Source organism: Microdochium trichocladiopsis, assembly GCF_020744255.1.
Source record: "Microdochium trichocladiopsis strain MPI-CAGE-CH-0230 chromosome Unknown B0I36scaffold_6, whole genome shotgun sequence".
NCBI classification, from domain to species: Eukaryota; Fungi; Ascomycota; class Sordariomycetes; order Xylariales; family Microdochiaceae; genus Microdochium; species Microdochium trichocladiopsis.
In genome coordinates, this window is record NW_025763549.1 from 170,007 (window position 1) to 184,150 (window position 14,144).

The following is a 14,144-nucleotide window of genomic DNA, read 5'->3' on the forward strand; positions in this document are numbered from 1 at the left end:
GCGAGGAATTGGCGCGCACTCGCACACATCCGGCAGGCGCGGCGCGGGCATCGCCCTTCCCCCGTGGGTATCCGCCCCCCACCACCCGTGCCGGCCAATCACGACCCCGCATCGTCAGCGAGGGGAACCGCGGCCAGCCGCTGCCCGCAAAGCTGGGGATCGCACCCACACACAAAGTTGGCCAGCTGCGGCTCATGGCGGGGGAGGATGACCACTGACACGCTCCGGATATGCCTGTTTTGTCAAACCCAAACCCGCAGGTCGAAAACCATGATGGAGGGCACGCTCGAGCTCGTGTTCTTAGGGCTGACGCCAGCCCGCCTTGTCACGATGACGGCCTTGTGTCAAATAGCACGCGCCGTCTCTCGCTCCTTCCCAAGTTTCCTCACGTACTCGGACCACAGCTGCCTGCCTTTGAACTTCATCAAGCAGCCTCTTGACTGAAGCGCATCCACTCCTCACCGACCGCCATCATGGCCATCGTCCAGATATTGGGCGGCGCGGCTGCGGCTGCTGTCATCTACGTGGGTTTGGCCCGATTCATTCCTTCCATCTGAGTCTCGAGGTTTCATCTCGGCTGACACTTGTCTCCTCAACCGCAGGTCTTTGGAGTCGCCGTCTACCGCGTCTTCTTCCACCCATTGGCCAAGTACCCAGGCCCGTTCCTGGCCAAGCTCACGGACGGCTACCAGCTCTACCACGCCTGGAAGGGCGACCGCCACCTCGACTTCTGGCGCATGCACGAAAAGTACGGCAAGGCCGTCCGCTTCGGCCCCAACAGCGTCTCGTTCAACTCGAATGTCGCCCTCAAGGACATCTACGGCTTCAAGTCCAACGTCCGCAAGTCCGAGTTCTACGACGCCTTTGTCCACCCGGCCGCCAACACCCACAACACCCGCGACAAGGCCCTCCACGCCCGCAAGCGGCGCGTCCTCTCTCAGGCCTTTTCCGACTCGGCCGTCAAGCAGATGGAGCGCTACATCCTCAACAACATCCGCACCTTCTGCGAGCAGATTGGCCAGGGCGCCTCCGACGATGCCAAGGGCTGGACCGTCGCCAAGAACATGGCCGACTGGTGCAACTACCTCGCCATGGACATTCTTGGCGACTTGTGCTTCGGCAAGGCCTTCCACATGCTCGAGTCCGAGACGAACCGCTACGCCCTCGAGCTCGTGTCTCTGGCGACCATGCGGCACCTGATTGTAGGTGGTTCCTTTTCCGAGTTTGGACATCCGTGAATCCTCTGCTAACTGACTGTTCGTCAAACAGTGCGGCACCATGCGCGCCGTGGGCCAGCTCAAGCTTGACAACATCCTTTTCCCCAAGATCGCCGCCGGCCGTGCCAAGTACATGGCTTACAGCAAGCAGCAGCTTACCGAACGGACCAAGCTGGGCGACGACACGGACCGCCGTGACTTCTTCTATCACCTGCTCCGGGCGCGCGACCCCGAGACCGGCCAGGGCTTCACCACCCCTGAGCTCTGGGGTGAGTCCAACCTGCTCATCATTGCCGGCTCCGACACCACCTCGACCGCCATGGCTGCCACCCTCTTCTACCTCGTCCGCAACCCGGCCGCCCTCGCCAAGGCTACTGCCGAGATCCGCAGCACCTTTTCAGACGTCGAGGAGATCCAGATTGGCCAGCAGCTCACCTCGTGCACCTACCTGCGCGCCTGCATCGACGAGGCCATGCGCAGGACCCCCAGCGTGGGCGGCATCGCTCCTCGTGAGGTCCTCCCCGGTGGTGCCGTGATTGACGGTCACCAGCTGCCCCAGGGCGTGGTTGTCGGAGTCCCCCACTACACGATCCACCACAACGCCGAATACTACCCGGAGCCTTTTACCTACGTTCCCGAGCGCTGGATTGCCGGCTCCGAGTCTTCGGCCAAGCTGCTCCCCGACAATGCCACTGCCACCACGACAGAAGACGACGTCAGTGTCGCGCAGTCAGCGTTCTGCCCCTTCAGCGTCGGCCCGCGTGGCTGCATCGGCAAGGGCTTGGCGTACATTGAGATGTCGATCACCCTCGCGCGGGCGCTGTACATGTACGACCTGCGCAAGGCTGCGGGGATTGTCGACCCGGCCGAGGGCAACCCGGCCTTTGAGTATGGCCGACACCGGGTCGGCGAGTACCAGACCATTGACCAGTTTACGAGTCTGAAGAACGGGCCGATGGTGGAGTTCAGGAGGAGGGTGTAAATCGGAGTGTCGTACCGGTGATGGGGGAGCGATAAGTGAATGCACATTTTGATACCACGGCCGTGGGGGAGCCCACGCACTTTGTCTAGATTGGAACCACAGACTTTTTGGCCAATTGCAGCAGGCAGATTGGCAGATTGGCAGATTGGAGATAACGAGATAATGAAGTTGCATGAATTGCAGCGGATGCCCTTGTCAAGCCGGAGAGGCACTGCTGTGCAGAAAGGTACCCCTGCCACCACGCATCTTCGTGCTGCTCGGATTGGTATTGATGTTTGCTTCTTGCCCACGTTTGCTGAGCCCTGTCTGGCTCGTGTCATGCCCATGCATGGGGTTTGTTACCTGTCAGCGAGAGACACTCTTCCAAGGCAGGGAGAAACAGCCGTCATTATGTCATTGCCCAGCGGCGGGAGGGGGCACCGGTGAAATCCGGGGTAATTAGGCCACGGCCCCACTCCGGCGCGCCGGCAGTTTCCCGCAACAGCCGATTCCGACAAGCGAGCCAATCACAACCTCGCACCGGCGACGACGATAAAGGCGGTACACCGCAACCAGGGCGTGCCTCTCGGCACCTGACAGCCCGCTCAATGGGTTTTTTATGGCAGGTCATAAGCCAGGCACTACGGCACTGCGCTCTCACATGCCACACCGTACGTCACCCCGCTGGCCAAGCACCACTACCCCTGGCCTTTGATCTCGTGCGACCGCCGTGGGGATATTTTCGGCAGATTATCTCTAGGGTCTGACTCGGCTCCCTCTCGCCCCGCAGCAACACGGCCGACCAGGAAACGGCGCCGTTCGTGGATTCAGGTAGTATTGATGACGATCAGCACTACCTTGCGTGGGCAGCCCCCCATTGGAGACCATTGATAACCGCTCCATACAGAGCCGTTGAGACGGCAGGTGGCCCGGCAAAGACCGTAGTAGTGGTGGTAGTCGTAGTAGCAGCCTTGTGGGGATGTACATGGGCATCATGCCAGGGCAAGGCACCGGGCAACGCGGCGGGATGAAAACAGGCGCTGCGCATGACGAGGAGGCGGGGTGCGGTGATCGACACGGATGTCCACCCAGGTATATAAATATGTCCCCCCAGCCAGCGTCGTTTCTACAGAGGTTGCACTCGAGATCTCCAAGGGCAACTGCTGACTTTCAAGCGACTCGTCCAGCAGCACCTCCTGGCGTCTGCCTTCCAGAGCCAAGATGTTCACCACCATGCGCCAACTCTTCTTCCTCAGCCTGCTTGGCCTCTCGAGCACATGGCTCTGGTCCCTCGCCGGAGCCGCGCCGCTCGATGGCCTCACCTCCTCCCCTGATGCCAGCGGCGCCGCCGCCGCCGCTGCGTGGCCCTATGGTCCATTCACCACCTCTGGCCGGGACATCAAGAACGCCAACAACGAGACGATTGTCTTTGCCGGCACCAACTGGCCGGGTCACGGCGAGGTCATGATCCCCGAGGGCCTGCAGTACCAGTCGATCGAGACGATTGTCACCAAGATCCGGAGCATCGGGATGAACGCGGTGCGCCTGACGTACGCGATCCAGCTGGTCGACGAGATCTACGCCAACAACGGCGCCGACATCACCGTCAAGGCCGCCTTCGCTCAGGGCCTGGGCAGCGTCAACGGCTCCGCCGTGTACGCGCAGTTCCTCGCCAAGAACCCGCAGTTCAACGACCAGACCACCCGCCTGCAGGTGTACGACGCCGTCGCCGCCGAGCTCGCCCGGCAGAAGGTCTACATCGACCTGGACAACCACATGTCCCGGGGGGCGTGGTGCTGCAGCGACACGGACGGCAACGCCTGGCCGGGCGACGTCGACTTCAACGAGCAGAACTGGTACCGGGGGATCAACTACATGGCCAACCACGCCAGGAACTGGCCCGCCGTCGTCACCATGTCCATGAGGAACGAGTTCCGCACGCCCAACGCCAGCCCGGAGCTCGCGGCGACTAAATACAACTGGGCTGAGTGGTATAGGTTCGAGAAGATTGCCGCTGCCCAGATCCACGCGGGCAACCCGGACGTGCTCATTGTCCTTTCGGGCCTCAACTACGACACCTACCTGACCCCGCTCGTCCAGGGCACCGCCTTCACCCCGGGCACCGAGACGTTCAACCCGACGGGCGACTTTGCCGGCTTCAGCGAGAAGCTGGTCCTCGAGCTGCACAACTACGAGACCGGCGCCACATCCTGCAGCGGCCTCCAGTCGAGCATGAGCTCCAAAGGCTATCAAGCAATGCACGCTGAGATTAGTACCACCAAGCATGTCATGCCCGTGCTCATGACCGAGTTTGGGTTCTCCCAGGACGCGACCGAGTGGAAGAAGGTGTACGCCACGTGCATCGCGGACCTGCTGACCAAGGAGAAGAGCGGGTGGTTCATCTGGGTCCTGGTGGGCAGCTACTACATCCGCAGCGGCACGCAGGACTACGACGAGAGCTGGGGCCTGCTGACGCACGACTGGAGCGCCTGGCGCTCGCCGTCGTATCTCGAGGGCGGGCTGGGGCCGCTTATCAAGGCCACTTCTTCGGGTTGAGTCAAAGGAGGGAGGGGCTTGGAGAAATGGCATTCGTGTGTGTGTGAGGGTGGAGTTGATTCAAGTATTCGTAGGGATTTGAGTACATATATGGCAAGCCTTTTCGTGTGTATGATTTTGAGTTTCTGTAATCTCCTGGTGATATATGCGCACAGTGTCTCAAAACTCCGATTTAGGAAAGCCCCAAGGCTGGTCGGTCAAATCGTGTCGGAGTGAGGGTCTTATGTGCGCTTTCCCATTCTGTGTTTGACGCTCCCATCGGAGCCGCCTTTCTCAAACGCCCAGAGATTCGTGGCCAGCCTCTACGCAAATTCTGATCAGGCTCAACGAGCAGAGTTTGGACGCGAGCCGTGGGAGCTACCTCAGCATCAAAGTATGCTGAATACCATTGATATAGTCCAAAGCCCGAGTTCTTTGGTCGCTTTCCCTTTCGACTCTGCACTCGCTGCTGTCAAAGATCATGCTTTCCTTTCTTCCCAGCGAGTACAGCGGCCAGGACAAGTTGAATTCTGAGAGTCCACGATTAGGGTCCAGCTCGGCAATGAATCCTGCCCAAGCGATCCCCATCATCCGTGACATCTTGAGATAGCCCGGCTCTTGATTGCTGAAAGGGTTCTGGTCGAATCCCAGTCCTGCGGTGTTCTGGAAAAGTGGCCCGATCTCGGCGCCATGCAGGACACCCAAGCGAGGATCATTGGCACTCGGGGTGGGAGCGTCAAACCGGTAAGTGTAACAGCCAGCCGAGAGAGAGAATCTCTCACACAAAAGCCTGTCCGCAGCATTGATCTCGAGATCTCCACTTAGTCTTTCGATACGTTCAAAATCAATGCGGCTTGAGATGGACTTGATCGGGGGCTGGAGCAAGTCGTCTGGCTGTGTTTCCCTGGCTGTGTAGTGGCTCATGAGGCGATCCACAACATGAGCTGGGTATTTCTTGTCCACTGAGGCATTAGGCACAGGGCCAAATCAGTCATTCGTAGCCATTTACGTGGCGACTGACTGGTCACAGGGTGCGATACTTACCAACCAAATAGTTACGAAATGAGCTCCAATCTGTGACACGATCTGATATCCAGGTGCTTCCCTCGTTGCGTACCAGTAAGCACAGGCACTTGTGCATGCTGAGACGCTTTCAGTCTGAGGCTAGCAAATCCCGGAATCAAGTGTCCGTCCAAAGTGGGGAATGATGACCTGAATAGACGAACACCGTCAGGATCAGAATCCTTCTGGAACGCTTGGTTGAGCTCTTCGAATGGCAAGGTTCTCAGACAGTCCAGGGAGTCGTCGTCACTGTCGACACAGCCGGTGGTGCTCGCAATCTCTTGGTAGATGTCTTCAAGGAATCCTTCACCATGCGTGTTCGTTGTCGAGACGGGACTGCCGCTTTGCAATATGGCTGCGCGGAACAATCGCAGCGAGCCATCTGTCGTGTCCCGGGCGGTCAGGTGAAATCCAACGTCATCCGCCCCCGAACTGCCACCCCAGATGGTCACTTTCTGCGGGTCTCCTCCGAATCCCGATATGTTGTCCTGCACCCACCGGAGCACCATGCGCTGGTCGTACAGCCCCACGTTGTCGTTCGCTGAACCCGAGACCTGCCGGCCGCCAAGGAAACCCCAGATTGAACTGCGATAGTTGAAGGTCACAGCTATGAAAGGGAGGCCGGCATCGGCGGCAGCCGCGACCAAGAACGTCATGTTGTATCTGGGATCGCCGGAGCCTCCGACGTGGCTGCCACCACCATGGATGAACACTCCCACTGGGAGCAGTTGCCCGCCATTGTTTGACAGATCGGGGCGGACTATGTTGACAATCCTCAGACTGTTTGAAGTTTTGCGAGTGTAACTGCAGCATCATTTCACCCATCATGTCCGTACGGGCTGTGGGGAAAGCAAGAATAATTCACATAGCACTAAGAGAACAGCTTACTCCATAACCGGGACAGTGAGAGCTGTAGTGCATTGCTTGACGAATTCCAGGCCACGCATGCGAAAGGGACTTTGGATGGTGGAAGCGCAAGTGCCCCGCTGGCGGCTCTGCGTAGGGTATCCCCAAGAATATATCTTGTCGGAATTCCGCGTTGTGAACTCCTCTATAAGACCCATTCAGAGTGAAACCCAAGGGCATACCATCCTCCGTGTGTTGAGGTCGGGTTTCCAAGGGGACGGGCAGCAGAAAAGATGTCGCCAGAATGGGCAGCATTATAACAGACAACCCTGTAACGAGCCTGACCATGGTTGCCAGCCTTTCCAGCGGGTGTGACGACTGCACAAGCCCAGATGGAGAGGCATCGGAAACCTCTGAAACTGTTTCATCGTCAAATGTCTCCAGTAAAGGAATTTCGTACTCAGAGACTTGTGCTTGCCGAGTGCGTCTGAACATAATGCTTGTTTGCTTGAAAGAAGGAAGAACTGGTTTGCATGAACTGCTTAGTGTAGAAACTCTGGAGAGGTGTCCCGATCTGCAGCGCAGTGGAATGTCTATCAAGCAAATGTGCCACTATGCCTCCGGGCTCAGGGCGACGCTGACGCGGCTTGTTCCTTTCCTGAAGCATGGCAGATTCCGAAGACTACCCCCTCTGCCAGTGCGCAAGTTCGCAAACCCACCTATCAAACTTGAGCACTGTGGCAATGGGTCCGGGAAGGATCTAGGTTGCATGTTGGTTCCACCTTCAACACAAGGTTGCGACCGATAGTCAAGGGGCATGTGAGTCGCAAGCGCCCGAGTTTATTCGCGATTATTCGCGCAGCGGCAAAATATTTGTCTGGCCGTGCCTCACATAGCCGCAAGCGACGTTGTCGGTTTGGGGGGCCCATGCTGGAAGGCGGGTCGTTATGCAGCCTAAGCAAAAGTACCCAGCGGCCCGTGCCGTGAAAGCCAACTTCGACCTTTGACTGTGCGGCTATCTCCTTGTTGGCAAAGCAGTATCAGACCGTTAAATCCGACTATGACAAACTTATAAACAAGTTCGGCCATCCACAAGTCCACAAGCGTTGCCAAGAAGGCAGGTTTTGTAATCGTCGTATCCCTGGCTACCTTGCTACTGGCGTTAATTTCATACGACTGCGAGATGATCAACTTGAAACAACTGACTGGAGAGCGTCGACTGCTGGCCTATCATATCTCAGTCTATCCGTTAAAGAACACCAACCATGGAAAAGCGCCGTCAACAAAACAGAGAGTCTCAAAGACGTTTCCGTATGGTTGTCCCACTTTCGTTTGTATTCTCTCGTAATAAATGGCTTCTCACCTCCCACATATGAAGAATCTAAAGTGAATTTGCGGACAGGAGAACGTCACAGGGCCAGGAAGAATAGTTCGCCCATCGATATTTACGAGCAACCAGGAGGAAGCAATATGCCATGCACACAAACCGAAACACCCCCACAAGACATACAAGTTTCTGACAGTCTTGGGGACGACATTTCTCAGATATTCCCAGCTCGTCTTCGGTAAGACTCTGCCGATGACAACTTCCTCCAAAGTGAAGACCACACACTGTGGCCTGGCACGACGACCGACGCGTTCTTCGCGTGCAGCTTTACCAAAGCTATCGAACCTCTATCCATCTGCGACTCTACATTGCCGGTAATCCTTCTATCCAAAGCTATGCACATAGCCTGCAACTTGAGTACTGACGAGGGGCCCTTCAGCATCGATCTTGCGACCACGCAGTCTGCTGGCACTCCGAGTTTGGTAATGACCGGAACCAAATGCCCGCGAATGAGCCATACTCGTCAGAATATCAAACGAGGCATCTCAACTCGAAGGCGCAACACGATGAATCGGTGTGCCACATCCTCGATCCGAATCTTGACCTGTGCCTCGATCCCGCAATTCTTGACGACGCCATTCCATGCACCAGCGTGTCAATGAATCGTGAAGACGACGAGTTGCCTTCCTTCACCTCACAGTGCAAATGTCACGACCGGCAATGGCATCAATCACGGCCCACGGTAAGAGGGCATTTCCCTTCTCTTTCCGATGACACATATAGGTACAAGACTGATTATGCTCTTACGCTAGTCTGACTTTACTGAGCGATCACTTGCCTCAAAGACGAAAGGTGTGAGATCGAGGACAAATTCAACGGCTGAAAATCTGATAGCTCAAGTAGAGCAGCTCTACCATTTTGGCGTGACAGTTGGCATCCTCGAACGTGACCGAACCGTGTCGTTAGCTTTCGAGACGATTAGGATGAAGTTTCGATCTCTGGCGGATGCAGGCGGAAACAATTAATCATTCAGGTGCTTTTCAATTACCGCACATTGTCTAGCGAATGGTACTGGGCGAACAACCCTTTGTAAAGGCTTCTCGACCTTCTGACAGGAAGTGCTTGTCTTAAAATATTCCGCCTTCACGGAAACGCCTACTCCTTGAACAACCGGTTCACCGCTTTGATTGACCAATGTGTCCGAAGCGAGGTGTATAGCCTTACATAGCCAGCGGGAGGTACTGCGAGCTATACAAGCAATCTGAAGGTAGATTGGCTGCTCATGAAGCAACTTACTTTGAGCTCGATTCTACTACATACAGCCACGTCCCGCCATTGCCCTTCCCAGTACTACAAAGGCCCCAATTGCCCTAGCAGTTGCTCCGTCCGAAGCGACGGCCACATTATCGTTTCCTCCTTTTGTCCATCACGGATACTTCCGATGCGAACCTGGTAGCACGTCATGTGGTCCCAGTATTGACCCTCCAGACGTGCTGATGCATGCTATTGACCGCCCCAGGGTGGCGCCATCTCAAAAGCGCGTGTCTACATACGAAGCAGTCGCTCCGGCCTCGAAAAGGAAGCTGTGACCATCGACGCACAGTAATCATGCATGAAGCCACTGATAAGGGTTGGCTGCATCACGATGCAATGCCTAATGAGCTTGTGACCCACGTGAGTAGGTGAGGCTTCTATTGGATAAGCTTTCTGCAATGCATGCTAAGCTCCAGAACCCCTGCCAGATCCCCTGGCGCTCTGCTGAACTTTTATTGCCCCATTGAGGAACTAATCTATTAGCGAGCGACCTGAGAAGGTCTCACACTTTCGAATGACGGCTGAAATCGGTATGAAAACAACTCGGCAAGCTCAGTAACAACTCCACCGCGCGATCTCCGGCTAAATGCCGCCTTAAAGTGTCTATTTCTTGCCCCTATTGACCGAGCTGGAAGCTAGACATCTTGCCGTGGACGAAGTACCTGACTCATTTTGCGTCGATTGACGGCGAAGAGCATCACCATGGAATTTATTTGGCACAATCACCTTGCAACAACCCTTGCAATAGCAGCGTTAATGTTATGCTTGCCCTCTCATCTTCTGACGTACCAATCATGCATTCCAGTGCCCGGGCCCAGCCGAATATGGGTTGCAAAATCGGTAAGTTGATCACGACTAACACAACTGTGTGCCTGTTGATTTTCCGAGTCTCTACTAACGTCATATCCGAAGGTCATCGCGCTCTTGACCGGATTTTTCCTGCATACGAAGTTTCCGTTTCCTTTGGCACGCGTCCGACCTCACCGACACTGTCTGCGTCGCTCGTAACAAGCTCGCTGGCTTTCTTCGCGCTATCCGTCCTTCCGCTCCTTATCCATGACCGCCAACGTCGGCCTTCCAGCCTTTTGACCATCTACTTCCTGGCTCTGCTTTTCCTCGACCTGACATTGCTCTTGGCTCCCTCCGCAGCAGCGCGACCTAGCGTTTCCAGGTCCCCATCGTCCATCCGCGCCATAGCCAGCGCAGTTCTCCTCCTCTTAGAATCCTACGCCAAGGATCCAATGCTGGAGAAGGGCACAGCGGCGCCGCCGCCAGAAGATTCATATGGGATCTTGGAAAGAACGCTGTTTATCTGGGTAAATCGGATCCTGCTTAAGGGATATCGTGGCGTTCTCGCCGATAAAGACATGCCAAGATTGGGTTATCTTCAGTCTCCAAAGAACGCAAGAAACACTATGATATACCAGTGGCAGAAGGACAGTAAGTAAAGGATTCCGACCCAGACCACGCAGATCCAAAACTAATTTGACAGAGTCGCCCAAGAATCCGTACACACTCCTAAGAATTCTTTATTCTTCCCACAAGAGGCCATTCCTTGCAGCTATTATGCCACGGCTCGCTGTTACTGCTTTCCGATATGCACAGCCTGGGTTGATCTCATTGTCGATTCGATAGGTAACTACAGCCCCGGGATTGGTCGACTACGCCCTGGGCTACTGGCTTATCATATGTGCATTATGCATTTATGTGGGATTAGCTGCAAGTCGTCCTCCCCATATCCGAAGCAAGACTAATATGCTAAGACTTTGTCAGGTATCAACTGCGATCTACCAGCACCAGCTGAACAAATTAAAGTTGCTTGTTAGTAGCTCTTTGATTGGACTCATCCACCATACCAGTATGAGAGCACCCATCGAATCGCATATCAATGGCGCGCGCAATAGAGTTGTCTCAATCATGAGCACCGACGTAGCAAGTGTGGAAACGATCGCAGAATTATTTCACGAAACCTGGGCTCAGGTTATAGAAGTGGTGATCGGGCTTTGCTTACTTGGACGGCTAATGGGTTGGCTTTGGCCATTACCCCTGGTCTTGATTTTTCGTATGTCGGGCTCACTTTCCAGTTCTTCGCCATGTCCTTGGCTAACCTCCATTCACAGTCTGCTCGAACATGAGCCGATTTGTTGCAAAACACCTTCAGCCTCCACAAAAAGCTTGGAACCAAGCGACAGAGAGTCGACTCAGTGTCACAGCGACGATGCTCAGCTCCATCAAAGTGATCAGATGCTTGGACTGTCGGCACATATTGCCGTCCAAATTCGAAGGCTACGGCAGTCGGAGATGGTTTCGGCATCCAAGGTTAGGTGGATGATGGTATATTACAATGCCTCAGGTAACCACAGCGGGCTGAAACTTTCTATTTCCTGCTAACTTTGGCGACAGCCAACGCACTCGGGATCTTCTCACCTTCTATCACTCTTGCAATTTTCGCGACGCTATCGAGCATGAACGGGCTTGCTTTCAACACTGAGACCGCATTCACCGCTATAGCTGTCCTGGGCTTGGTGACCCATCCAGCGAACATGGTAAGATGCAACCTGGTGTGATTGCCGTACGCATTTGCTTACATCTGTGGCCAATTTTAGGTCATGACGATAGTCCCGCGAGCAATTGCAACACTCGCGGGTTTCGAGCGGATCCAGGCTTATCTGATAAGTGAGCCATGTGAAGATCGCAGAATATCACTGGGAGAACGGACGGCTCTCCGATCAGGCGGAGATAGGGCTGGACAGTTTGGTCCATCCAGCGATGCAGTTGTTTTCGACAACGTCGCACTTGGAGGAGTGCAACCACTCCTAGCCCGCGTCAACTTCCAGCTCGCTCCAGCAACCTTGACGATGATATCTGGTCCAGTGGGTTGCGGTAAATCCACGCTTTTGTACGCCATCATTGGGGAGGTAGTACCAACCACTGGGTCAATCTCGGTTTCGTCCAAAAGGATTGCTTACTGTAGCCAACGTGCTTGGCTGCCTGCAGGAAGTATCTGCGAAGCGATTTGCGGAACTCCAGATCCCGCTGACCCCGCATGGTACGAACAAGTCATCAAAGCGTGCTGTCTCACGCAAGACCTTGCAATCCTTCCCGAATCTGACAGGACACAAGTCGGAAACGGCGGTATGAACCTCTCGGGTGGTCAGAGGCAGCGTGTAGTATGTTTTCAACCATGCCTGAGACGCGACCGCGCGCAGTTGCACTAACACCTCCAAGGCAGTAGCTCGAGCTTTGTTTGCAAGGTGTGAAATTGCAGTATTTGATGACATCTGCAGCGGTCTTGATGGCAACACTGAGAACTTGCTTATGCAAGAGGTTTTTGGACCGCTGGGCCTGCTGCGAAAGCTTAAAACCACTGTTATTATGGTCATCAATTCAGGTATACTCCGTCCCTTCACGGCTGGCTTTGTGAGGATGCCGCAATTGCCCAGTCATTCCATAATACTGAAGTTTTCTTCTAGCCCAGCATTATCATCTCGCAAATCATGTTTTCGAAGTAGATGCTGGCAGTCTTGTTCGACGAGATAACTCGGCGCGTAAACACAGCAGCATCTCAAAGTTCCACCTCGCGGACAAAGGCACAGAAGCCGCTGTAGCATCACCTTCGCCGAACGCGGGTATAAACTCACGATTTCGCAGCCGGGATGAAGCCGAATCGGACTTGGCGAGGAAGACAGGCGACTTCTCGCTTTATCGTAGGCCGAATACCCCATACCAACAAGCTGACAAATGAATACTAATTTCCACCTAGAGCACTACATCAGGTTCGCAGGAAAGCGATCGATACTCTTTCTGTGCGTTTGTACAGCATCATATGCATTCTTCATCACCGTGCCTCAATATTGGTTGGATCTTTGGACTGCGGACGGCGGGAAGCATCTGTTGTTCTATGTCTCAGGCTATGGTCTGCTGTCTCTAGCATCCTGGCTGTCGACGAATGGAACCATGTGGTAAGAGAACGCCTCTTGTAGTGAATCGCCACATACTAAACCAGTAAAGGTCCACACATATCAGGCTCGCAGCACAATCCGGCATCAGCATACACGACTACTTGCTTCAGACGATTTTGAGGTAAGCCTCACAAACAGTTTGACACATGGCGCATGCCAGCTGACCTTGCTTCAGCGCTCCTCTATCATTCTTTTCCAAAACGGACGACGGCTCTATTCTGAACAGGTAAAGCTCACACGACAGAGATGACCACACTGGAAAGCGTGGTCTAATATCTCGCAGATTCAGCCAAGACATTCAATTGGTTGACAGGCAGCTACCGTCCGCTCTGGCGAACCTCCTCAATCGTGAGTTTGCCCCATGATTTGATCTGTTGTTAGAAGCGAGAACATGATGACTGATTCGCGAGCAGAGATCTTCAAGTTGCTCGTCCAAACTGTGGTCCTGTTCAGTGTTCAACGTCTCATGTGGATATCTCTACCGATGTGCGCCGCGACAGTTTATGTCATCCAGAAGGGTTACCTGAGGACTTCCCGCCAGCTTCGTTTTCTTGAGCTCGAAACCAAGGCATTTGTCTTCAGCGATTTCCTCGATCTAGTAAGTGATGTTAAGGGCTACGTTTCCTTCATGTAGCTAATCCCGGCGACACCAGGTGGAAGGCCTTGAAACGATCAGGGCTTTTAAATGGCAGCGCAAGATCGTGCAGAAGAACATCGCCTGCCTCGAATCCTCACAGCGTCCGGAGCTCTGCTTGCTCTCCCTTCAGAGATGGCTGAATCTTGTTCTCGACTTTTGGCTGCAGCAATCGCCGTACTTGTGATCACGCTCGGAATATGCTGGCACGGCAGTGTCTCCGGTGGTCAGATTGGTGTTGCGCTTAACATCGTACTTGTGGCAAACACCACTCTTCTTCGTCTCG

The 14,144-nt window shown here is 54.7% G+C and overlaps 4 protein-coding genes across 4 annotated transcripts; 3 read left to right on the forward strand and 1 right to left on the reverse strand.

The window, feature by feature from the left end:
- The first annotated feature begins 80 nt into the window (after positions 1-80).
- B0I36DRAFT_324568 (isotrichodermin C-15 hydroxylase) lies at positions 81-2,560 on the forward strand. Its single transcript, XM_046154122.1, has 3 exons — positions 81-524; positions 603-1,202; positions 1,270-2,560. Exons 1-3 carry the CDS (start codon positions 474-476, stop codon positions 2,197-2,199), a joined length of 1,581 nt encoding a protein of 526 aa, XP_046011073.1. The 5' UTR covers positions 81-473; the 3' UTR covers positions 2,200-2,560.
- Positions 2,561-3,320: 760 nt separating this feature from the next.
- B0I36DRAFT_324570 (glycoside hydrolase family 5 protein) lies at positions 3,321-4,847 on the forward strand. Its single transcript, XM_046154123.1, has one exon. The coding sequence runs from the start codon at positions 3,400-3,402 to the stop codon at positions 4,732-4,734; it is 1,335 nt and encodes a 444-aa protein (XP_046011074.1). The 5' UTR covers positions 3,321-3,399; the 3' UTR covers positions 4,735-4,847.
- Positions 4,848-5,091: 244 nt separating this feature from the next.
- On the reverse strand, positions 5,092-6,431 carry B0I36DRAFT_374539 (putative carboxylesterase, type B; the record flags this gene model as incomplete). Its single annotated transcript, XM_046160283.1, has 3 exons — positions 5,092-5,675; positions 5,758-5,818; positions 5,847-6,431. 3 exons carry the CDS (start codon positions 6,429-6,431, stop codon positions 5,092-5,094), a joined length of 1,230 nt encoding a protein of 409 aa, XP_046011075.1.
- Positions 6,432-10,086: 3,655 nt separating this feature from the next.
- Positions 10,087-14,045, forward strand: B0I36DRAFT_363413 (ABC transporter type 1, transmembrane domain-containing protein; the record flags this gene model as incomplete). Its single annotated transcript, XM_046158798.1, has 10 exons — positions 10,087-10,102; positions 10,175-10,702; positions 11,666-11,808; positions 11,869-11,938; positions 13,026-13,224; positions 13,274-13,345; positions 13,400-13,450; positions 13,508-13,572; positions 13,638-13,822; positions 13,878-14,045. 10 exons carry the CDS (start codon positions 10,087-10,089, stop codon positions 14,043-14,045), a joined length of 1,497 nt encoding a protein of 498 aa, XP_046011076.1.
- Positions 14,046-14,144: the final 99 nt, after the last annotated feature.